Source organism: Mauremys reevesii, linkage group 3, assembly GCF_016161935.1.
Source record: "Mauremys reevesii isolate NIE-2019 linkage group 3, ASM1616193v1, whole genome shotgun sequence".
In the NCBI taxonomy this organism is placed as follows: Eukaryota; Metazoa; Chordata; order Testudines; family Geoemydidae; genus Mauremys; species Mauremys reevesii.
Window position 1 is genome coordinate 36748891 of NC_052625.1, and position 26017 is coordinate 36774907.

At 48.8% G+C, this 26017-nt stretch overlaps 1 protein-coding gene across 7 annotated transcripts in view; it reads right to left on the bottom strand.

The window, feature by feature from the left end:
• Window positions 1-26017, bottom strand: part of HAAO (3-hydroxyanthranilate 3,4-dioxygenase) — an 87476-nt gene that overhangs the window by 26087 nt on the left and 35372 nt on the right. For all 7 annotated transcript variants that reach the window (XM_039532802.1, XM_039532800.1, XM_039532799.1 and 4 more), the window contains exon 7: window positions 22163-22206. In XM_039532802.1, coding sequence (XP_039388736.1) covers window positions 22163-22206 — 44 coding nt within the window. The remainder of the gene's footprint in view (window positions 1-22162; window positions 22207-26017) is intronic.

The window sequence follows — 26017 nt, forward strand, 5'->3', positions numbered from 1 at the left end:
CAGGTGTCTAACTTTAGTCACCCAAGTTTGGAATATATTAGCCTTATTTCACCTTGTCTTTCTTATTTCATATAAATCTCTCTCACACACACACCCGTCACAGTACAGTATCTAGGCACAGGCCTAAGGGCTTGGCTACACTGGAGAGTTGCAGCGCTGGTGGTGGGTTTACAGTGCTGCAACTTACACACCGGCCACACTTGCAAGGCATATACAGCGCTGCATCTCCCTGGCTGCAGCACTGGCTGTACTCCTGCTCTGCCTCAGGTGTAACTATTGCAGCGCTGGTGATGCAGCGCTGCTCTGCCAGTGTGGCCACCAAAAGCGCTGTAATTGGCCTCCAGCAGAATTTTCCCATAATGCTTTTAACTAAAGAACTCTGTTTTGTTATGATGCCTCTCTTTGTTTTGTTATGAACTCGGAGCTCCGGGAACTGCTTATCTAAAAAACAAACACAGCTCCTGTTTGCTGTGAATGAGGCAGGCAGGGGGATGAATGTCTACAGCTAGTGTTTGCTTTAGGAGAGAAACAGCATGGGGCGGGGAGGAGGAGAGGGAGAAAGGGAGTCCTTCGGAGCAGCTGCTTATCTGGTCTGCAGGCTGTTTGCATTTAAGAGTAAATGAGGCGTCGGGGAAATGGTCAGAATTTGCAAGGCAGGGAGCTGACAGTGTCGGCTCCAAAAATCCACACACTCTCTCTCTCTCTCTCTCCCCCACGCTCCCTATCACACTCCACCCCACCCCCCTCTTTTGAAAAGCACGTTGCAGCCACTTGAACGCTGGGATAGCTGCCCATAATGCACCACTCCCAACACCGCTGCAAATGCTGCAAATGTGGCCACACTGCAGCGCTGGTAGCTGTCAGTGTGGCCACACTCCAGCGCTTTCCCTACACAGCTGTACGAAGACAGCTGTAACTCCCAGCGCTGCACATCTGCAAGTGTAGCCAAGCCCTTAGTGTTCTAAAGTGATTAGTAATTTAGAGTACCCAGCCTGAATCACTTAAAAGGGACCTGATTTTCAGCGGCTTGATGTTCAGCACTTTCTGAAAAATCAGGCCTTTTAAAAGTATCTCAAGTTGAACACCCGAAATCCGAGGCACCTAAAATCTCTAGTTGATTAGAAAACTTAGGCCAGGGTATTTATACTTTGCACTTTGGCATATGTTTCTCTGTGTCATTATACATGTTTTTGTGGCATGCCTCAAGGATTATCATGGCTATTAATTTATTAGTGTTCATATAACAATGTCTTTGCACATTTTTTTTTCAAGTCACTACATCTATGCTGCAAAACCTAAACAGTAGTTTTTTTCTTGTGTTTTTCTGATTCAGACAAAGAGGTTGATAAAGAGAACTTATAAACATAAATTTAGAATACATGTTTAAAATTTAAAATAAAATTTATTTAAAATAAAAATAAAATAAAGAAATAGGACCATGTTTTCTCCTCTCCATAAGGGAGGTGTAGCCAGCTAGACGAGGGTATAAGTGAGAATGGGAACCGTATGTGCTTTCTTCCTTTGCTCAGGTAACAAGGAATTAGGCCAGGTTTTGCTATGGCCCATTGTAAACTCTTCAGGGCACGGTGGGTCTGTATCACTGTGGTCAGGAATGCCATGTAATACATATAGAAAATGTGGTCTAGTGTTCTAGGTGCAGGCCTAAAAATTGAGAATCATGGATTCTATTTCTGAGCCTGCTATTGACTTGCTGTATGACCTTGCGCAATTATCTCACCTGCCTTGTCTCTCTAATATCCTAGGACCATCATGGTGACAACAACATTGCATATGACCTTGGGCAAGCCCTTTTGTATCTTTGTGACTTGATTTCAACCTTCTGTAAAACATGGATAATAATACCTACCTCACAAGAGGGATGGGAGACTTAAAAAATTTCTCTAAAGCCCTTTAGAGCTCTGTAAGGAAGGGGCTTGCGAGGTGTAAATTATTATTACTACTATTAAATAGTCCTGGGTGTGGGTAAGGCAAAAGACAGCACATTGATTCTCTTGGTTCACAGTCTGTTCTAGATGTTGCTGTCTGGGGTGCATTTGAAAAGAGAAAAAGGAAATTAACCAGTAAGTTCCTGTCCTCTAATAAGGTGACTGATCTAAGCTTTGGTTCTGGTGACCAAAGTTTGAACAAAAAAAGGAAGAGCATTTTGACACAGCATTTTTGTGATTTCTCTGACGATGTCATTAAATACATATGTGCAAAAGAGCAGCAATGGCTCAGTTCCCATGGTGAAGCATTAGGAGAGCTCTTTAAGATGGATGAGGGGAAAGCAGTGGATGTGCTATTTCTGGACTTTAGCAAAGCTTTTGATACAGTCTCCCACAGTATTCTTGCCAGCAAGTTAAAGAAGTATGGGCTGGATGAATGGATGGTAAGGTGGATAGAAAACTGGCTAGATGGTCCGGCTCAACGGCTAGTGATCAATGGTTCCATGTCTAGTTGGCAGCCGGTATCAAGAGGAGTGCCCCAAGGGTCGGTGCTGGGGTCGGTTTTATTCAATATCTTCATTAACGATCTGGAGGATGGTGTGGACTGCACCCTTAGCAAGTTTGCAGATGACACTAAACTGGGAGGAGTGGTTGATACGCTGGAGGGTAGGGATAGGATACAGAGGGACCTAGACAAATTAGAGGATTGGGCCAAAAGAAATATGATGAGGTTCAACAAGGACAAGTGCAGAGTCCTGCACTTAGGACGGAAGAATCCCATGCACTGTTACAGACTAGGGACCGAATGGCTGGGCAGCAGTTCTGCAGAAAAGGACCTAGGGGTTATGGTGGATGAAAAGCTGAATATGAGTCAACAGTGTGCCCTTGTTGCCAAGAAGGCTAATGGCATTTTGGGTTGTATAAGTAGGGGCATTTCCAGCAGATCGAGGGATGTGATCATTCCCCTCTACTCAGCACTGGTGAGGCCTCATTTGGAGTACTGTGTCCAGTTTTGGGCCCCACACTACAAGAAGGATGTGGATAAATTGGAGAGAGTCCAGCGGAGGGCAACAAAAATGATTAGGGGGCTGGAGCACATGACTTATGAGGAGAGGCTGAGGGAACTGGGATGGTTTAGTCTGCAGAAGAGAAGAATGAGGGGGGATTTGATAGCTGCTTTCAACTACCTGAAAGGGGGTTCCAAAGAGGATGGATCTAGATTGTTCTCAGTGGTAGAAGATGACAGAACAAGGAGTAATGGTCTCAAGTTGCAGAGGGGGAGGTTTAGGTTGGACATTAGGAAAAACTTTTTCACTAGTAGGGTGGTGAAGAACTGGAATGGGTTACCTAGGGAGGTAGTGGAATCTCCTTCCTTAGAGGTTTTTAAGGTCAAGCTTGACAAAGCCCTGGCTGGGATGATTTAGTTGGGTTTGGTCCTGCTTTGAGCAGGGGGTTGGACTAGATGACCTCCTGAGGTCCCTTCCAACCCTGAGATTCTATGATTCTATGATTATGGCTTGTGCTCTGCCTCACTTGGTGGAGTCTGAGCTGACAGTATTACAGAACAGAAGAGATTTCTTTGTGTCTTGGGATTTTTTTTTTGGTTTGGGTTTGGTGGTCGTTCAAGTGCACTGTGTTCAAGGAACTCCTCTGGGAACCCATGGTTCAGAATCCTGAGATCTGTAGGAAATTTAGAGATTTGGGATTAAAGGTTTTGTGAAAGTTTTTTCATATGGCAAATTATGTAAATCAATGTGTAACTCAGTGTTTTCCCCAGGAATTGAAATTGGGGGGGTGTCAAATTTGCAGGGAAGGGGGTCGGAGCCGATGAGGGGTGAGACCGTGAGGGTGAAGGTGGGCTGTATGGCACCATAGTAAAAACTGAAATGTTTCATGATCATTTTATTAGATTTAACTCATGTTTTAAAATCAAACAAATTAAAGTTGGCTACTCAAGCCTTTTACGAAGCACTACATCTACATCCTTTTTGGTTTCTTGTTCTAATTTTGCACAACTCTGTTAATGAACTTCTTGAATGCATTTGATGGAGCTGCAAATTTCTCTGGAAGACATGGTCGAGTACAAGCTTTGCTCAGAGAAAAGTGTAACCCTAATCTCTCCTATACACACTGCAGAGGCCATCTACTCCAACTAGAACTAGTACATGATGCAGACTCTTCAAAAGACATTACAAAAGCTATAAATGTAATGTCTTCATTATAGTCGTTTTTTCAGCAAGAGTCCAAAAAGACTGAATATCTAGGAAAATATAGAAAATACCCTGGGACTGAAGTTCAAATTAGTCCAACCTGGGAAAACCCTCTGGGGTCCAATTGACAAGTATTTAACTCTTCTAAGATGTGGGTTGTCACAGATGCAGCTGATGTATCTTCTATAACTTGAACATCTAGAAATGCATCTACTGGCCTACCAATGACATCAAGATAACGTACACAATGACTTAATACTTGATGCCCATTTGCATCAGTGCATTTATCAGCCATGTATGCAAATTTTTTGAATGTGGTGAGAGAATTCTTCACACTTTCAACTGCTGAGTCTTTCACTGTTGCACCGCATGCTTCTAACCAGTCAGTTGAGTTTCTTGCAGAAAGATAGTGAGCATTTGCTGGTCTTGTTCAGAACCAGTGTTCAACTTCAGGATGAACAAGTGACAATGCACTTAACATTGGCCTCCAGTTTGTAGTGTGTGGTATCTCTTGCTTATATAGAAAGTATGATGCCACAGCCATGTTTGTTCGCATGAACTGTGTTGTGTCTCCAGGATTCTTAACAGCCTCATTAACACTCATAGAATAATAGACTTTAAGGTCAGAAGGGACCATTATGATGATCTAGTTTGACCTCCTGCACAATGCAGGCCACAGAATCTCACCCACACACTCCTGTATCAGACCTGTGTCTGAGCCATTGAAGTCCTCAAATCATGGCTTAAATACTTCAAGGTGCAGAGAATCTTCACTCACTGCTGTTGTCCTTGATCAGTGGAGACTCAGAGTTCAGATGTGCTTTCACATGAGTTCACCTGCCAGGTGGAGGGCAAGAAGACACCTTGCTCGTTCCTCCAACTGCTCACTGTTCACTCTGGTCACGGCTGTTCATTGTGCCACCGTTCACTCCATCACTCTGTTGCCAGTGGCCCTGCGCCGTCACCTTCTGCTGCCACTGTGACCTTTGCGAGTTGGTCTCTTGAGGTTTCACCCAGCTCTCAGTGATTTCAGCTGAGCTCTCAGCGTGGGAACCTCACTGCTAGTGCAGACTGGGCCATTTCTTCCACAGAAACACTGTCCTACAGCAGGTCTAAGCACTTAGACCTGATTATCAGTGATTTCAGCTGTAGTGATCACTTAACAAAACAAAAGACTATCTATGGAGCCTAATCAGCTCTATCTTTAAACAGCAGAGAGGAGCAAGTCAAATAGTACTTGTGACTCAGGCAGACCATCAAGCAAAACACCTGTCCCCACACTCTCTTGATGCCCTAAATCAGCACAGGGTAAGTACAGTTCTACTACCCCTTACTCCTACAATAAGAACAACAACATTTCATTACACCCACCCCCTGCATTTAAGTGATTTGTAACCCAACCCCAGCCAAAATCTATCACGTGGGAAACACAGCTCCATTTGCTGGATACCTAGCTAGATTAGGTTTGAATGTAAATACAATCTGGTCCTGAAGCCTTCCCCTACCCCCAGCTCATCACTAGCTGTCAGGGAGAGCTCATTTAGACTTTGCTTACAAATCATAATTTGAAATTATTAGGTTGTCCAACATCACTGAAATGAATGCACTGACATTGTCATAAAAACAACAGTTGTATAAGGAAGCTAGTCTATGTTCATACTTTTCAAATCTATTATACTTTTTCAGATACACTTCATGTGCTTTTAAAGTGTGTATTAATGTTTCAATTTCAATTCAAATGTCCAAACCATCACTAAATTGGCAACATCGCATGTAACTAGATCACAAAACTGGGGGTGGGGGGGAGTTGGGGAAATTCGGTGGTGTAGGGAAATTCCTAGTGTAACTCAATTTAAAAAAATTACTATCCTATGTCCTTAATTTAGGACAATCATGGCCCATCCTTTGGGTCTATGCAGGAGAATATGACCATTTATTTCCATATGTTGGCTGCACATATTGTGGGTAGCTTCAGGGTGGGGAAAGCTGGCTCCATAGAACTTCTACATCCCTGCCCCCATATGGGGTATGGGGTCTTGGTCCCTCCCCCATGCACTGGTCAGCTCTGCTACACTAACATGCTCGGGGACTATACAGTGGCAGGTATAGGCCTAGCACATGGCTGGAGCCGGGGAAAACTGGGAGGCAGACTGTGAATCAGTGAGTCACAATCTGCTTCCTAGGACAGTGCAACAACATGCTGCTCCTTGTCTGGGAACCGTGACAAAGCCACCATTTAGCTCTTAATTAAAAATTGCACTCTACTGAACTTCTTGATGTGTAAATAAGTTAAAAAAACCCAAAAACCTACACATGGGCTTGTTTTGATAGAAATACTTTGCATTTTGATAGCACCTGCCAAGTGCTCTACATTCAGCAATGAATTTCACCCTAACAGATGCCTGGGGGTTAGGTAAGCATGATCCTTACTTTACAGATGGGAAACCAAAGCCAGTTAAGGTCAGTAGACAGTCTCCCACTCATCTCAAAGGCTCCGAAAGATTAAGACCAACTTTTACATTATTAATTACGGGTGCCACAATTTTGGGCACCCAGTTCGTCACCTAGATTTTTAAAACTGGGCACCCAACATTGGTGGCCCACTATTGAATGATTAAATGGTTTGCCCCTGCCAGACATACAGTCTGTGGACGAGCCAGTGGGTCACATGACTCCCAGTTTTATGACTTAACCCCACCCACCCCTTCTTTTTAGGTAATTTACATTCTGTCTTTTAAACTGTGCTTCTGTTAGCTCTTGCAGCCACAATGCTGCAGGTAGACTGACATCTGGCACTCCATTCAAACACCTTGTCTTCTCATGCTCATATCTTTGTGAAAAGAATTTCCTCCAAGACTCAGACTCTGTTCAGTCTCTGCTCTTTTTAGAACTGAACTTTAGATTTTTTTTTTAATGTGAAGTGAATCCTTTTAGCCATTTTTGAACAATGGGAAAGTGGAAGCAAAATACATTCTTGAAGTTTAAAAATTAGATTTTTTTTGCTTACCAATAACTGAAAAATAACTGAACAACAACAAACCTGCAAACATGGCATGAGGCCAAGCCTCCATGAAGAAGAGTCTGTTTGCTTAGCGGCAGACTGTGCTTTGAACTCAGTCTCTTCTAGAGCTGCTGAGCATGCATGCTGAGATATTACCCCACAGGTGCAGCCAGATGGAGGAGTAGGATAAGGGCTTTGGTATGACCACATCTTTCATGTCCCTTTAGGAGGGACAGTGCACTAGCACAGGATCTGCTATTCTGTCTGCCCGCCTTATTGGAAAAGTCCTATAGAATTTAGTAGAAAAATCTATCGCATCTATAGACACTTTGACTCTTCCTAGAGGATTCCTTATTTAGACATTTATTATTTTTCCACGTGCCCAGAAGTGTGCTAGTTACAACAGGTTTCAGAGTAGCAGCCGTGTTAGTCTGTATCCGCAAAAAGAACAAGAGTACTTGTGGCACCTTAGAGACTAACAAATTTATTTCAGCATAAGCTTTCGTGGGCTACAGCTCACTTTTTCGGATGCATAGAATGGAACACATAGAATGGTTACAACACAGTCCCTTCCCAGAAAAGCATAGTCTTGACTGCAGACGCCACTACTAGTAAGGGAGAGACACACTCCAGGGGAGGGGAAGGAAAGGACAAGGGGGACAGCAAGATCACATGATTACTTGGTAAAGCATGTACATAATTAAAGGGTCCAGTTCATTCCCTCTACTTATTGCTGACTGTGCAGCATTCATGAGTTTTAGGAGAGACTGAATGTGGCTAGGGGAGCTGGGCTGGCAAACAGGTTTGGAGGAGGAGTTCCAAGAAGAAGGGGCAGTGTAGATGAAGGTGTGGGGGGGCCTATGGACAAAAAGGGTGGAAGAGGTACTGAGGCTAGTATCTTTGCCAGAGCGAGAGAGTGGGGGAAGATGCGAAAAGAGACCAGGTCTGAATTATAGGCAGGGGTTGAATAGATAATGTCTCATGGAATTCTGAAGTTTTCATGGCTCCAGATAATCACCCCTGAAAAGTGATTACTGGTGTGAGTTTAACTAGCCCAACTTGAGTGCCGCTTGGCTGGGATTTGCACAATATGCAGAGATGTGGGTGTTCCCAGCAGCAAGGCCACTTTTTAAACATCTGCACAGTTCAGTCACTGTCTTGAGCCCATATATTAGACAATGAGAGCAGATTAACTGGTCACAGAAGAGAACTGAGTAATCCGGCCCAATGTGTTGGTGGCCTTTTAACTTCCCTCTCCTTCCTCCATTAGTGTAATAGCCAAGCAATCATTATCTTAAACTGCTTCAGAGCCAAAAGATTGTCAGGATTAATGTTTTCAACATCTGGATCATTTTAATTTTTTTTAAGTGTTTGTGGGGGGTTATTTTAGGGTGCGGAAAAGGGAAATGTAGGATATTGATAAAAGCTGTTTTTAATAATAACTGCAATTTAAAATATTACTTTATAGGGTTTTTTGCATATATGAACATAACACTGGAAAATACAATTTCCACAGGAAAACTTGTTTTTATATATTTCAGTTGGCTCAACTATGATCTTTAACACATTCTCCTGAGTTACACAAGTGCAAATCTGATGAACTTCAACAGAGTTACTCTAGATTTATTTGATGTAACACAACAGAATTCTGCCCTTTGGAAGGTTTTCTGATGAGATTTCTGGCACTTTGGATTCCAGCTGGAAATCCCAAGTGAACAAACTCCCATGGTCATTTTGGCACTTACAGTTCCACATATCATGACTGTGATAATAAAACAAATGTATGGGAAACCTTTCCTTGACCCCAAATCATGGTTTTTTTTTTTTGTTTTTTTTTTAAAACATGTTTAATTGGGGTTTAGAGAACAAACATGGCCCCTTTAAATCTTTTTCCTGTGGCGGGAGAGGGAGCAGTGAGAGAAAGAAGGGAAACTCCAGGGTGGCTCTGGAGCTCCAGAGAGAGAAGGGCCGTAGCCCACAGGCCCTCACAAAGTGAAGCAGCAGAGAACCTGCCTGAGGCCTGGGAAGGCCAGGGCGGCCGATCAGGGACAGCCCAGGACAGGAGCCAGGAGCCCTGTGCCAGGGAGGAATCACCCGAGAAGGACAGGCTGGAGCTGGACCCAGTATCACGGCTGCCCCAGAGCTGCGTGGGGCTGGACTCTGCATTGAGAATAAGGAGGGAGGCTGCTAGCTAGTTAAGTGGGGAGGTGGTTGCTCTGTGGGGCTTTGCAGAGAGCGGCAGAAGAGGGCACTGGAGGGGTTTGTTGGGGTAATAATAAAAGGTAATAATTGAAGATATACCAATCTCCTAGAACTGGAAGGGACCTTGAAAGGTCATCAAGTCTAGCCCCCTGCCTTCACTAGCAGGACCAGTTTTATGCCCCAGATCCCTAAGTGGCCCCCCTCAAGGATTGAACTCACAACCCTGGGTTTAGCAGGCCAATGCTCAAACCACTGAGCTATCCCTCCCCCCAAGGGGGAAGTTCACTAGCACCAAGGATGACCAGGAGCACCCAAGACTCACCACTGGACTGGAACTTTGCTCAGGCCTCCTGAACTCTTGTGTGCAGACATTTTGCTCGGTGTCTGCCCATTCTCACTGGGCCTGTGGGGCCTTAGTTTGGATGCAACCCTGTTTTACCGCTCCCCCTATATTTCCCCTTGTTGATTTTTCTCCTCTCATCCCTCTGTAAATAAATACCTTCCTTCTTATATCCATTGTACTTTTCTGGTGGGTGGGTGTGTTCATTCTGGGGGAGGGGGGTTTGAAACAGGTGCCCCTGGGGTGGAAGGGATTTTTCCTGCTGCGTTCCTCCGCTTGCCTTCTCTTGGCCAGAGCTGCCTGCAGAGCAGACTCCATCTTGGCCATGAGAGTGCTAAAGTTATGTAACACTAACAGAGCCTGGTCGTCGGCAGACTGGATTGAACCAGGGATCTCTGGAGCTTAATGCATGAGCCTCTACTGCCTGAGTGAAAAGCCAACAGCCTATTAGCTAAGGCAGACTCATTTAACTCTCTCTAAGTGGTCTCAGTGCCACGTGAGGGGACAGAACACCACGCCCAGGAAAGGATTGTGGGTTACAGTTACATAGAAATAAGAGGAGGGGTTCTTGTTTACATAAGGGGTGGGCAAGCCAGCTTTTATCACCATATGCAAAAACTTTAGGTTAGTGTAAAGCAATGTAACAAGTAGCTTCACAGAAGGAGGCCTGAGGACCGCACGCAAAAATGTGCGCATGATTGCAATGCATGTGATTGTCCTTGAAAATGGCTATTTAGAGAGGCACCTGCCCAGTTTCTTGCATGCATAATTTGCTCACTTACTGCAGGCACAGAGGCATGCACAGATGTAGGCATTCTTTTAAAATGTATCCCAAAGGGTTATTTTTACCCTTGTATGTACCTTTGTAAATCCTGATTTCAGTAGGATTGCCTTAGTGTAACTGAGGCCCAAAATTGGCCCAAAATACATAAATAACCTAGAGAAAACTTAGCTCAAGGCAAAAATAGTTATGGAGTGATTGATTCCATTCAGAGCTTTCCTGTATGAGAGAGCTGCTATCACGACTTTCTCTGAAGATTCTTCTCTTGCTGCTTTTACCTTTTCTATTTCTCTGTCTCTCTGCAGAGGTTGTGGAACAGCTGGGACTCGTGTGGAGATGAGGCTGAGAAAGCTTTTGCAGAAGCCTTATTGCTGCTGACTTAGAAGCAGACTGCTCGCCTTGCTTGAAATACACCCCTTTGCCCAGGACCAGTGCAAGATTTGTGGACCACTTAAGTACCTGGGGCTTAAATTGGATTTGCATACTGCACGCATCTTATGCTGATCCTTGAATTGCACCCAGGAGAGAAAAAAGACGGTTACTCACCTGTAGTAACTGGTGTTCTTCGAGATGTGTTGCTCCTATCCATTCCATGTAGGTGTCTCTTGAACATTTTTAGCCTAGCAACTCCGGCCTGGAGTGGCGCCGCCATGGCGGCGATATATACCCCAGCCGCCCGTCCGCTCCTCAGTTCCTTCTTGCCGGCTATTCCGACAGTGGGGAAGGAGGCGGGTTTGGAATGGATAGGAGCAACACATCTCGAAGAACACCAGTTACTACAGGTGAGTAACCGTCTTTCTTCTTCGAGTGTTTGCTCCTCTCCATTCCATGTCGGTGATTCCCAAGCCTTACCTAGGCGGTGGGGTCGGAATGAGACGTGGCGGAGTGTAATGCCGCAGAGCAGAAGGCTGCGCTGCCTCTAGACTGCTGCACCAACGCGTAGTGGGAAGCGAAGGTATGGACAGAAGACCAGGTGGCCGCTCTACAGATGTCCTGGATGGGGACATGAGCCAGAAAGCGGCCGATGAGGCATGTGCCCTCGTGGAGTGGGCAGTGAGTCGGCATCGGGAACGCGAGCAAGCTCGTAACACGTTCTGATGCAGGACGTCACCCAGGAAGAAATCCGCTGTGAGGAGACTGGCTCGCCTTTCATGCGGTCAGCTATCGCCACAAAGAGCTGGGACGAACGCCGAAAGGGCTTCGTGCGGTCGATGTAGAACGCGAGCGCTCGGCGGACGTCGAGGGTATGTAGCTGCTGTTCCCGAGGTGAGGCATGCGGCTTTGGGAAGAAGACCGGGAGGAAGATCTCCTGGTTGAGATGGAAGGGCGAAACCACCTTGGGGAGGAAGGCCGGGTGTGGGCGAAGCTGCACCTTGTCCCTGTGAAAGACGGTATATGGGGGGCCCGCCGTCAGGGCGCGGAGCTCTGAGACCCGTCTGGCGGACGTGATCGCCACGAGGAAGGCCGTCTTATAGGTAAGATGGAGGAGAGAGCAAGTAGCAAGGGGCTCGAAGGGTGGGCCCATGAGCTGGGCGAGGACCAGGTTAAGATCCCATGTCGGAGCAGGAGGCCGCACCTGCGGGTATAGACGGTCTAACCCCTTAAGGAATCGTGACACCATCGGGTTGGAGAAGATCGAGCGACCTCCTATAGCTGGTCGAAATGCTGACAGCGCTGCGAGGTGCACTCTGAGGGACGAGATGGCAAGACCTTGACCTTTGAGGTACCAAAGGTAGTCGAGGACAGTCTGAATGGGGGCCGAGAAGGGGTTGATATCTCCCTGGTCGCACCAGAGAGCAAAGCGCTTCCACTTGGCGAGGTAAGTAGTTCGCGTTGAAGGTTTTCTGCTTTCGAGCAGCACTTGCTGCACCGCTGCGGAGCAATGTCTCTCTGCGTCGGTCAACCACTCAGGAACCAAGCTGTGAGATGCAGCGATTGCAGGTTCGGGTGACGAAGCCTGCCGAGGTCCTGGGTTATGAGGTCCGGCCACAGCGGGAGGGGAATGGGTTCCCGAGCCGACAACTCGAGCAGCAGGGTATACCAATGCTGTCTCGGCCAGGCCGGAGCGACGAGTATGATGCGGGCTCTGTCTCTCCGGATCTTGAGCAACACTCGGTGGACGAGCGGAAACGGAGGAAACGCAGAAGAGGCTCCGCCCATGACCGGAGAAACGATCTGAGAGGGATCCTGGAGCTTGGCCTTGGAAGGAGCAGAACCTGTGGCATTTGCGGTTGGTCCGGGAAGCAAAGAGGTCTATCTGGGAAAGCCCCACCTCTGGAAGATGGAATAAGCCACATCTGGGCGAAGGGACCACTCGTGAGAGGCGAAGGACCTGCTGAGGCGGTCGGCCAACGTGTTCTGCACTCGGCAGAAAAACGCCGAGGCGAATCGAATGGGCTACAGAAATCCCAGAGGAGCAACGCCTCGTTGCAAAGAGGAGAGGACCGCGCTCCGCCCTGCCTGTTGACATAAAACATGGCTGTGGTGTTGTCCGTGTAGACCGCTACACAGCGGTTCTGCAGGTGAGCCCGAAAGGCGAGACAAGCTAAGCGGATTGCTCTCAGCTCTCGGACGTTGATATGGAGGAGAGCTCCTGGGGTGACCAGAGACCCTGGGTGTGTTGGTCTCCCCGTGAGCCCCCAGCCGAGCGCCGAGGCGTCCGTCGTCAGGGTGATTGATGGGCGAGGCGGGCGGAACGGAACTCCCTCGCAGACCGTTTCTGAGTCCAGCCACCAGGTGAGACTCTGGAGAGCGGGCTCTGCCACCGTCACTACCATGTCTAGGGGATCGCGATGAGGGCGGTACACCGACGCCAGCCACATTTGGAACGGGCGAAGTCGGAGTCTGGCGTGCGCAGTCACGAATGTGGACGCTGCCATGTGACCGAGGAGGCGGAGGCAGGATCGCACCGTTGTTGTCGGAAAAGCCTGCAGTGCCCGAATGAGGGAGGCCAACGTCTCGTGCCGAGTACGAGGTAGGCACGCTCTGGCCAGATTGGAGTCTAGGACCGCTCCTATGAACTCCACTCTTTGTGCTGGAACTAGGAGGGACTTCTCGGTGTTGACAAGGAGGCCGAGAGACCGGAAGAGACGTAGAATCTCGGTTACCTGATTCGCCACCAGTGCTTGGGAGCGGCCCCGAATCAGCCAGTCGTCGAGATATGGGTAGACGTGGATGCGGCGACGGCGGAGGGCTGCGGCGACGACCGCCATGCACTTGGTGAATACCCTCGGCGGTGGAGAGGCCGGAGCACTGCGAACTGGTAATGAGCTCCGTTGACCAGGAAGCGCAGGAAGCGTCTGTGGGGGGGGTAGATTGCCACATGAAAGTAGGCATCCCTCATGTCGAGGGCAGCAAACCAGTCTCCAGGATCCAGGGAAGGGATAATGGACCCCAAGGTCACCATCCGAAACTTGAGCTTGCACAGGTATCTGTTGAGCTCGCGGAGGTCTAAGATGGGACGAAGGCCTCCTTTCGCCTTGGGGATGAGGAAGTATCTGGAATAGAATCCCCTGCCTCGTCTGCTGGGAGGCACCTCCTCGATGGCACCCACGCTCAACAGAGACTGGACCTCCTGCAAGAGGACTTGCTCGTGAGAGGGGTCCCTGAGGAGGGACAGGGAGGGTGGGTGGGAGGGAGGGGGCGAAATGAACTGTAGGCGGTAGCCGTACTGGACCGTGCTGAGGACCCAGCTGTCTGAAGTTACAGATGACCACGCCGGAAGGAAGTGGGAAAGGCGATCGGAAAACAGAAGGGGTGGATCCTGATCGGAGAGAGGTGAGCGGCCCTCCCGTCAAAGGCCGACTTTGGGCCCTGAGGGGCCTTGGACGATCCTGGCTTTGTTCCGCCGTCCGCCCGATGGTCTGCGGCGGAAGGGGGCCGAGCGCCGATTGTTAGGCGGGCGAGGTCTGTTGTATTGGAAGGGATAAGGTTGCTGTCGGAAAGGACGCCTTTGGGTGGCCGGCGTATGCATCCCTAATGTGCGGATCGCCACTCTGCCGTCTTTCAGGGTTTGAATGCGGGTATCAGTCTTTTCTGAAAATAGACCCTGCGTCTCAAAAGGAAGGTCCTGGAGCGTGTACTGGACCTCCGGCAGAGTAGAGGACTGGAGCCATGCAATGCGTCTCATGGTTACCCCTGACGCTATGGTCCTGGCCCCGAGTCCGCTGCCTCTACCGCTGCCTTAATTAAGGTACGGAAGCCAGCTTTCCTTCCTCCAGCAGTGCCGAGAATTCCCGGCGGAATCCTGCGGGTAAGCTCTGCGAATTTGGCTAGGCAGCCCAAGATGTTGAATGTATATCTGGAGAGCAAAGCCATTTGGTTGGCGGTTGGAGGCCGCCCGCTGAGTAAATTTTTGCGGCCTAACAGGTCCATGCGCTTGGACTCCTTCGCTTTTGCGCTGCAGCGGCTGGCCGTGTCTCCCGGTCATTGACAGATTGGACAACTAGAGAGTCCGGGCCGGGTGAACATACAGGTATTCGTGGCCTCGGGGACCGAGTACTTTCTCTCGACTCCGCGCTGTAGGCGGGACGGAGGAGGGGACTGCCAGATAGCGGCATTGTTTTTCTGTATTGTTCGAATGAAGGGAGCGCTACCCTGACGGGTGCGTCCTCCCCACCACGTCCGTGATGGGGTCCTCGACCTCCTGGACTTCTTCCACGGGTAAGTTGATGGCCTTAGCTACCCTTCTAAGAAGGTCCTGGTGAGTCTTGAGGTCGATCGGTGGGGGCTCCGACGGTGCCGCCCCTGCCACCGCCTCATCGGGGGAGGAGGATGAGGACGGACCCGGTAGCACCTCCTCCGGTGCCTGCACCGTGTCTGCGGAACCGCGCCATGCCCCAAGTGCGTGCCGTGATCGGGCTGAGGAGTGGGGACGGAGGTGGCCTGCTTACAGTGGCTACCGGTACCGACCGCACCGAGCCTGGTTGACGCGGCGGAGGAGGGCCCTGTTCATGTTCGCCCAAGGGACCCAGAATCCCCATTGCTGTGGTCCATGTTCTGGCGGGAGGGACCCTGCCCGGAAGTCAACTGCGCTGCCCCCAGGGGAGGCGACGGAGGGCTCTCTTGATGGCCAGGGAGGAGCCGAAGTGGTGGCCGGGCGGGCATCTGGTGCCGGAGTAAAGGCCCCGGTGCCGGGCGGACGGTGCCGGTCGTCGCGTGCCGGGAGCTCGACCGGCGGCGCCGAGCTCGACCGGCGGCCCCGGAGCTCGACCGCCGAGCTCGACCGCGCGTCGGGATCGTGAACGACGGTGCCGGGAGCTCGACCGACGGTGCCGGGATGCAGATCTGGACCGCGTGTAGCGGCGCCTGGAGCGACTACGCGAGTCTCGACGCCTGTCGTGGTGCCTGGAGCCGGACCTGTTACGGTGCCGACGACTGGGACTTGGAACGTCGCCGGGAGTGCGACCGGTACCGCGATTGGGAGCGGTACCGGGACTGCGACCGGCGAGGAGACGGGGAACGTCGTGACGTGGATCATCGTGCCCGGTGCTGTGGAGAGCGGTGCCGTGAGCGAGAACGGGACCGCGACCTGGCAGCGGTGCTGCGATCGGCTCGGCACCGGGACGGGGTCGTTGAAGTGGCTTCCCAATGGACTTGAGAGTCCGCACCGTAGGCACCGGCCGCGGAGCGCTTGCATCAGCGGTAAGTTCGATTAAATGTCTTGCCGTCGCGAATGCTTCGGGCGTGGACGGCAGCCTCAGCTCCTCGTCGGTGGGCACCGGGGAGCTGGGCGGTGTCGGACTCGACGGGCCTTGCGGCGCCGGAGTCGACGACACGGTGCCCGTTTTGTGCACAGCCTCAGCCTGCACCGTTACAGTCGGAGGCGGCTGGGCTAACGGTCTCTTTGCTTGTCCGAGACCGTCTTCGCACTTTGCGCTTCTTTCCCGGGAGACGGAGCGGTGCCGGTCTTCGTGCCGGTGCCGAGCTGCCTCCTCGGCACCGGGCGGCTGGGGCGCCGCTAGTCAAGGCAGTCTTTGGCGCCGCCGGTGCTGGTGCCGGAGGTTGGAGGGCCGACTCCATGAGGAGTTGCTTCAATCGCGAGTCCCGCTCCTTCCTCGTGCGAGGCTTAAAAGCGACGCAAATGGGGCACTTGTCCGATCGGTGAGCCTCTCCGAGACAGCGGAGGCAGGCGTCGTGTCACTCACCGGCATAGACCGCTGGCAAGCGCGCAGGGCTTGAAACCCGCCGGTCCGGGCATAAGCCCGCACAAGAAGAGGGCTAACCTCTAACTCCTAATGAGATATACCACTAACTATAGAACTATTAAGAAACTTTAACAACTATGATAACTATATACAGTAACTAAGGGAGAACGCTAAGCTGTGGAGGACAGGAGAGCACTCCACTGTTCCTACTAGCCGTCACGGGCGGAAAGAAGGAACTGAGGAGCGGACGGGCCGGCTGGGGTATATATACGCCGCCATGGCGGCGCCACTCCAGGCGCCAGCCCGGAGTTGCTAGGCTAAAAATGTTCCACACCTACATGGAATGGATAGGAGCAATCACTCGAAGAAGAATTATAGATCCCAGAGGAAATCACAGCTCTGGGAGGGTACATTCTCCATCAGCGGAACATGACTTGAGAAGTTAGTACTTTTTGTTACTAGCTTACCCAGCCCTCAGTATGGCTTTGTGCAACTTCCACTCAGTTTAATGGTTTGTGTGGCTTTTTTTGCACAACGGAAGCTGTTTCTGGAAGCTTGTGTTTATTGCTGTCTCTGAGAAGCGCAGATCCAGGAGTACTGAGTTGTTTACCAGGCTGAAATTCTGCACAGACTTTTTCTGATTGCCTTTTACTTGAGGCAAGAGCAAAGCCAAAAACCAGTGAAAATATTTGTATTCTGGATTCTGTTGCTAAATCCAAGTGGGAAACCATTCAGGGGGAAAAAAGATGTAATGAGCTCAGAACAAATGTAATACGCTTAAGTGCTTAATATTTTTTTTTCTTGAAAATATCTCCTTTGGCTCTAATTAAATTCTCCCTAGACTCCTGGGCTTTGGAGGACTTTTGAACAGCATCAGAAGAAAGATCTTCCTTGCTCGATTTATGTAACAATTTCTTGCAGTTCTACATGCAAACCTTCAAGAAATATTATGGCATATGACAGTCTAGCCTGTGGTTCTTACTTTCTGTGAAAATACTGCCAATGTTAATATTTAGTATTCTACATTTTTTCCTGCTCAGTATAATTCACTAGTTCCTGAGCTACAACATTTCAGTTCTGATGGAGAAGGGATTTGCTCAAATATATCTTACTTGTGTTTATTGGGAATCATTAAATTGACCAAGGATGGATGGTGTGTGAGATTGGGATATTATTTTTATTACAATATCACCTAGCGGTCCCAAGTGAAATTAGGCCCTCGTTGTGATAGGCACTGTACAAGTATAAATTGAGAGAGAGTCTCTGCCTTAACGAGATTACCGTCTAAATAGACAAACAGGCAAAGAACGGGAGAAAAACAATCCTCATTTTACTGATTGGGAAGTGAGGCACAGAGAGATTAAGTGATTTGCCCAAAAGCACACAGGATTGGGGACTGGGAGACACCTGTGTTAGAATAAACAAACCAGTTTATTCTATGAGGTAAGTAGATCATGAGCTTTTGGGAAGACAAAATTTGCTTCCCATGAAAGCACGGAGCCCTCCTCTGTCAAAAACCCACTTGCCAGAAGTACATGAGAACACAATACCGATGCTAGGTCTGTCATGTAGCTCTTGTACACGGTAAGTTACAGGTCAGGCCCTTGTATCACATATGGACTGACTACAGAGCTTCCTTCCGGGGGATACACCAGAGATGTGTTCATTATGAGAGCCTTTCAATGCCCTTCTTAGCTAGCTCAGACAGGGTATGTTACACATGACACCACCTAGTGGCTGAATGGTAGAATACAGTTTAGCATTCCATTACAGGGTCAGATACAATACTCTTTATGCAAAGTTTTCATACTCTCAGGCCTGGTCTACACTAGGCGTTTAAATCGGTTTTAGGAGCGTAAAACCGATTTAACGCCGAAACCGTCCACACTAGCAGGCACCTTATATCGATTTTAATGGCTCTTTAAACCGGTTTCTGTACTCCTCCCTAACGAGAGGAGTAACGCTAGTATCGGTATTAACATATCGGATTAGGGTTAGTGTGGACGCTGATCGACGGTATTGGCCTCCGGGAGCTATCCCACAGTGCACCAGTGACCGCTCTGGACCGCAATCTGAACTCGGATGCAGTGGTCAGGTAAACAGGAAAAGCCCCGCGAACTTTTGAATATTTCCTGTTTGCCCAGCGTGGAGCTCCGATCAGCACGGGTGGCGATGCAGTCCGAAATCAAAATAAAAAAAAGAGCTCCCGCATGGACCATGCGGATGTGATCGCTGTAAGGGCAGGCAAATCCGTTCTATCCGTTCTATCAGCGCTCCGTTAGAATCCTTTTTTAAAAATCTCCAGACAGACGCCATAGCAGGGACTCAGCGCACTGCAGCGTGACAAGCGTAACGGAAAGCCAAAGAATCAAATGGATGTGCATGGACTGGAGGACTGAAGCTATCCCACAGTTCCTGCAGCCTCCTAAAATTATTTGCATTCTTGGCTGAGCTCCAAATGCTTCTAGGGTCAAACACAGTGCCCGCGGGTCAGGGCATAGCTTGGCAATCTACTCACCCACCCCCCACCCACCCCCAGAAGCGAAAGGTAAAACAATCCTCTGACTCTTTTACATGTCACCCTATCTTTACTGAATGCTGCAGATAGACGCGATAGTGCAGCACTCAACACCAACATCCTTGCTCCCCCCCCCCCGTCATGGGCGGCTGATGGTACAAAAAGATGGAAATCCATCCTCATCATCAGCCTCAGCTGATGGTACAAAAGGACTGGTAACCATCCTCGTCATCAGCCTATTGGCCCTAATTTTTTCTGGTGGATGGATGGTGCAATATGGCTGGTAACCATCCTCATCATAGCAACAGGGGGCTGAGCTCCATCAGCCCCCACCCTTCATGTGTAAAGAAAAGATTCAGTTGCCCCTGGACTAGCAGTGGGATGCTGGGCTTCTCTCCTACACACTGCTTAATGTCCTGTCTGGACTATCATAGCAGCTGGAGGCTGCCTTCCACTCATTTCTCACTAACAAGTCAGTGTGTCTTATTCCTGCATTCTTTATTAATTCATCACACAAGTGGGGGGACAATGCTACGGTAGCCAAGAAAGGCTGGGGGAAGAACGGAATCAACAGGTGGGGTTGTTACAGGAGCACCCCCTGTGAATAGCATACAGATAATTTCTGCGGGCTCTGACACAGAGCAGGTGGTTCTCTAGCACACTTGCCTATATTAGGCAGCACAGATTCTATTTTTAGATACCAAAAAGGAGGGATTGACTCAGGGAGTCATTCCCAATTTTTGCTTTTGCGCCCCTGGCTGATTGGCCAGGGGCACTTATGACAGCAGCCAATGGTACAAAACGATGGAAGGTACAATATGGCTAGTAACCACTCTTGGCTTTTGCGCCCCTGGCTGATTGACCAGGGGCACTAGCAGCAAATGGTACAAAAGGACTGGTAGCCATGATCATCCTCAGTTCCAATTTATGGAAGGGTTTGGATGGTGCAATATGGCTAGTAACCATCTCTGCTGTCATGCAAAAGCAAAAGCATGCTTCTGTGTAGCGCTGCTGAATCGCCTCTGTGAGCGGCATCTAGTACACATACGGTGAGAGTCACAAACGGCAAAACAAGCTCCATGATTGCCATGCTATGGCATCTGCCAGGGCAATCCAGGGAAAAAAGGCGCGAAATGCTTGTCTGCCGTTGCTTTCCCAGACGAAGGAGTGACTGACGACATTTACCCAGAACCACCCGCGACAATGATTTTTGCCCCATCAGGCACTGGGATCTCAACCCGGAAGTTCCAAGGGGCGGGGGAGGCTGCGGGAACTATGGGATAGCTAGGGAATAGCTACCCACAGTGCAACGCTCCAGAAATCGACGCTAGCCTCGGACCATGGACGCACACCACCGATTTAATGTGTTTAGTGTGGCCGCGCGCACTCGATTTTATAAAATCTGTTTTACAAAACCGGTTTATGCAAATTCGGAATAGTCCCGTAGTGTAGATGTACCCTCAAGTATCAGAGGGGTAGCCGTGTTAGTCTGGTTCTGTAGAAGCAGCAAAGAATCCTGTGGCACCTTATAGACTAACAGATGTTTTGAAGCATGAGCTTTCGTGGGTGAATACCCACTTCTGCTTGCATCCGAAGAAGTGGGTATTCACCCACGAAAGCTCATGCTGCAAAATATCTGTTAGTCTATAAGGTGCCACAGGATTCTTTGCTGCTTTTTCATACTCTCTAAGCCTATGTCTATAGTTTAAATGCTACAGCGGCACAGTGGTAACACTACACCTGTAGCAGTTTTCCTGTCACTGTATTTAATTCACCTCCCTGAGAGGCAGTAGCTTGGCAACGGAAGAATTCGTCCCTCAACCTAGCACTGAGTACATTGGAAGTTAGGTCTGCATAGGTACCTCTCTCTGGGCTGCTGGGCAGGCCTCAAAGAGAAGCGATTTGCACTCCAACCTGAGGGCTGACTTGAGAACAGATTAGTGACTTAAGTACCCACTCTGCTGCAATCAGCACTGGGACTTGATCCAAGGCCTAGTGAAGCCAGTGCAATGCAATGGGATTTGGATCAGGCCCTGAGTGACCAGAGAGTAAGTGCCCTTTCTCTCAGATAGGGTTGCCAGGTGTCTGTTTTTCAACCGGAACTCCCAGTCAAAAAGGGACCCTGGTGGCTCCAGTCAGCTCTGCTGACCAGACCATTAAAAGTACGGTCAGTGGGATCAAGGCAGGCTCCTTCCCTGCCGTGGCTCTGCGTGGCTCCCAGAAGCAGTGGCATGTCCCCGCTCCTGCACTCCAAACCCCTCATCCCTGGCCCCACCCCAGAGCCCATACCCCCAAGCTGGATCCCTCACACCCTCTCAATTCCCAACCCACTGCTTCAGCCTGGAGCCCCCTCCCATACCCTGAACTCCTCATTTTTGGCTCTACCCCCGAGCCTGCACCCCCAGGTGGAGCCCTCACCCCCTTCCACACCCCAATCCCCTGAGCCAGTTCGGTGAAAATGAGTGAGTGAGGGTCGGGAGAGCAAGCGACAGAGGGAGGAGGGATGGAGTGAGCAAGGGCGCAGCCTTGGATAAGGGGCAGAGCCTCGGCGTGGGGGCAGGGCAAGAGTGTTCGGTTTTGTGCAAATAGAAAGTTGGCAACCCTACTCTCAGAGTGTGGATAAAATACACAACCCTGTGTAAAGGAGGAGAAATAACAGTGCAATGTGGTGTTGATTTACTAAAACTCACTCTGGCTTGCATGGTGCTCGAACAGTGTAGAAGCAGAACAGAGTTTCCTAGATCTTGCACTATATAATTCTCTAAATAGTTCATTCTGATGTCCTCGCATGAGCAGACTAGGTACTTATGCTGCTCATACATATGCATTTTTCTTGTCTCTGGTGCAGGGAAAGAGAATTGCTATTTTTCCTTCCAAAGTAACTTTCGTTTACAGAAGCAGCGAGAAAGGAAAAACAGAACTTCCTTTTAGTAAAATAACTTTAATTCAGTTAAAATCATTGCTGCTTAATTAATAAGATGTAAATTAATTTTGTAATTGGGACAGTCATTTCATTACCTGGATTTGGTTTTCCAGTGTGATATTGTGTTGAGCTGAAAAACCTGCAATAATAAACATTAAGCATTACTAAAACCGAATGTTCACATTTTGTAGGCTGAGATTATGGAGCAACACAGCCTATGAAGTTGTGTACTAACATAAGCAATCTGCAAAATAGATAGGGTCAGATCCTCAGCTGGTGTAACTAGACATAGCTTCAAGTATCAGAGGGTTAGCTGTGTTAGTCTGGATCTGTAAGAGCAGCAAAGAGTCATGTGGCACCTTATAGACTAACAGAGGTATTGGAGCATGAGCTTTCGTGGGTGAATACCCACTTCGTCAGATGCTTGACTTCAATTGTGCTATGCCAATTTCACCAGTAGAGGATTTGGCCCTAAGGCACTTTACAACCCAAAGTCATTCACACAATAGTCACTAAACATTTTGCTGACTTCATGTTCTGCAGCTCTAGGCGACTGCCTTGCGATCCCGTAATACAAAGCTTTCCCTGCTCGTTGTTCACCCTTTACGAGAAGACAGCAGCTCGCTTACATCAATGGACAAGTTTACATGTTGCCTGGAGACATTTGCTTTTCACATGCTCGAGCAAGTTTAGCAAATCACCGATTATCCATTAATAATATCCCAGTGGAACTGAGCAGGCCTTTTTAGTCTTACCTGCAATTCCAAAGAATTAGTTTCAGGAAGGAACTGTGGTGGGTTTTTTGTTTTTGTTAATGTTTTTGTATTTTTAAGGTTTCTCTCTGTATTTTAAAAGTTCAGGCAAACAAAAACAGTCCAACAAGCAGAGCTAGAAAGTCAAAGTAGACAAGCCCCTAGGCTAGTTCTACATCCCCGGAAGGTTATTAGGCACAGCGCTAACATCAATTCAGTGTTACAGTGAAACTTAATTCCTGTTAGGCCTGGTCTACACTACGCGTTTAAACCAATTTTAGAAGCGTTAAACCGATTTAACGCCGTACCCGTCCACACTAAGAGGCCCATTATATTGATATAAAGGGCTCTTTAAACCGGTTTCTGTACTCCTCCCCAACGAGAGGAGTAGCGCTAATATCGGTATTACCATATCGGATTAGGGTTAGTGTGGCCGCAAATCGATGGTATTGGCCTCCAGGTGGTATCCCACAGTGCACCACTGTGACTGGTCTGGACAGCAATCTGAACTCGGATGCAGTGGCCAGGTAGACAGGAAAAGACCCGCGAACTTTTGAATATCATTTCCTGTTTGCCCAGCGAGGAGCTCCGATCAGCACAGGTGGCGATGCAGTCCCAAATCCAAAAAGAGCTCCGGTATGGACCGTACGGATGTGATCGCTGTATGGGCAGACAAATCTGTTCTATCAGAGCTCCGTTACAGAAGACGAAATTCCAAAGCATTTTTTAAAAATCTCCAGGCAGAGGGCACAGCAGGGACTCAGCACACTGCTGCGTGACAGCGTAACGGAAAGCCAAAGAATCAAATGGACGCTCATGGAGGGAGGGAGTGGGGACTGAGGACTCCAGCTATCCCACAGTTTCTGCAGTCTCTGAAAAGCATTTGCATTCTTGGCTGAGCTCCCAATGCCTGTAGGGTCAAACACATTGTCCGGGGTGGTTCAGGGCATAGCTCGTCAATTTACCCCCACCCCCCACCCCCAGAAGGAAAAGAGAAAAAAATCGTCTCTTGACTCTTCTAAATGTCACCCTATGTGTACTGAATGCTGCTGGTAGACGTGATGCTGCGGCACTGAACTGTAGCATCCTCGCCCCCCCTCCTTGGTGGCTGATGGTACAATATGACTGGTATCCATCCTCATCATCAGCCCATGAGTGCTACTACTTCCCAGTAGATGGTAAAGAACGGCTGGTAACTGTCTTCATCATAGCAACAGGGGGCTGAGCTCCATCAGCCCCCACCCTTCATGTGTAAAGAAAAGATTCTGTTCTGCCTGGACTATCATAGCAGCGGGATGCTGGTCTCCTCTCCCCCACACTGCTTAATGTCCTGTCTGGACTATCATAGCAGCTGGAGGCTGCCTTCCCCTCATTTTATCTCACTAACAAGTCACTGTTTCTTATTCCTGCATTCTTTATTACTTCATCACACAAATGGGGGGGACACTGCAACAGTAGCCCAGGAAGGCTGGGGGAGGAGGGAAGCAACAGGTGGGGTTGTTGCAGGGGCACCCACTGTGAATGGCATGCAGCTCATCATTTCTGCAGGATCTGACACGGAGCGGCTGTGCTCTCTGGTTCTCTGATACACTGGTTCTCTAGTACACTTGCCCCATACTCTAGGCAGGACTGATTCTATTTTTAGATACCAAAAAGGAGGGATTGACTCGGGGAGTCATTCCCATTTTTGTCTTTTGCGCCCCTAGCTGACCTCAGCCAGGGGCACCCATGATAGCAGCAGAGAGTACAGTACAGAAGGACTGGTAACCATCATCTCATTGTCAATTTACAATGGAAGCAGATGGTACAGAACAGCTGATAACCATCTGTCATAAACAGATAGTTAAGGGTTAAGGTTTCTTTTACCTGTAAAGGGTTAACAAGCTCAGTAACCTGACGGACACCTGACCAGAGGACCAATCAAGGAACAAGATAATTTCAAATCTCTGTGGAGGGAAGTCTTTGTCTGTGTTCTTTGTTTGGGTTGTTGTTCTCTCTTTGGATCTAAGAGGGGCCAGACGTATTTCCAGGCTCTCCAAGTTCCCTGAATTATTCTCTTCTATTCAGTATAGTGAGTATTAGAAAGGCGGATTAGTCTTCTAATTAATTTCTGTATTTGCAAATGTGTGTTTGCTGGAACCCTATTTTATTTTATTTTTTGGTTGCTGTATTTGTCCTGATGCTAGCTCTCTAGTTTCATAAGTTATACCCTGTAACATTTCCATCCTGGTGTTACAGAGATAGTGTACTTTCTTTCTTTCTTTTAATAAAATCCTTTTCTTTTTAGAACCTGATTGATTTCTTCCCTTGTTTGGATTTTCAGGGGAAGGGGAGGGGGGAAAAGTGAATCCCTCTTTGTTTTGATTCAAGGAGTTTGAATCAAGGTGATCTCTCCCAACGACTAGGGGAGGGAGGAGGAGGTGGGGAAATAGTTTATTTCCTTTTGTGTTAAGATCCAAGGAAGTTGGGATCTGTGTTCCCCAGGAAAAGTTTGGGGGAACAGGGAGTGTGCTAGACACTGGAATTTCTAGCTGGTGGCAGTGTACCAGATCTAAACCAGGATTTAAGTTTAGAGGAGCCTATGCAGGTCTCCATCTTGTGAACGCTAAAGTTTGAAGTGGGGAATAAACCTATGACACCATCTCTGCTATCATGCAAAAGCAAATGAATGCTGCTGTGTAGCGCTGCTGAATCGCCTCTGTCAGCGGCATCTAGTACACATACGGTGACAGTGACAAAAGGCAAAACAGGCTCCATGGTTGCCATGCTATGGCGTCTGCCAGGGCAATCCAGGGAAAAAGGGCGTGAAATGATTGTCTGCCATTGCTTTCCCAGAGGAAGGAGTGACTGACATTTACCCAGAACCACCCGCGACAATGATTTTTGCCCCATCAGGCACTGGGATCTCAACCCAGAATTCCAAGGGGCGGGGGAGACTGCGGGAACTATGGGATAGCTATGGAATAGCTACCCACAGTGCAACGCTCCAGAAATCGATGCTAGCCTCGGACCGTGGACGCACACCACCGAATTAATGTGCTTAGTGTGGCCGCGCGCACTCGACTTTTTACAATCTGTTTTACTAAAACCGGTTTATGGAAAATCGGAATAATCCCGTAGTGTAGACGTACCCTTACATTAAACATCTCCCCATGCTCTGTCTTGGTCCAGTGCTCTGCACAGGGTATAATTCTGTAA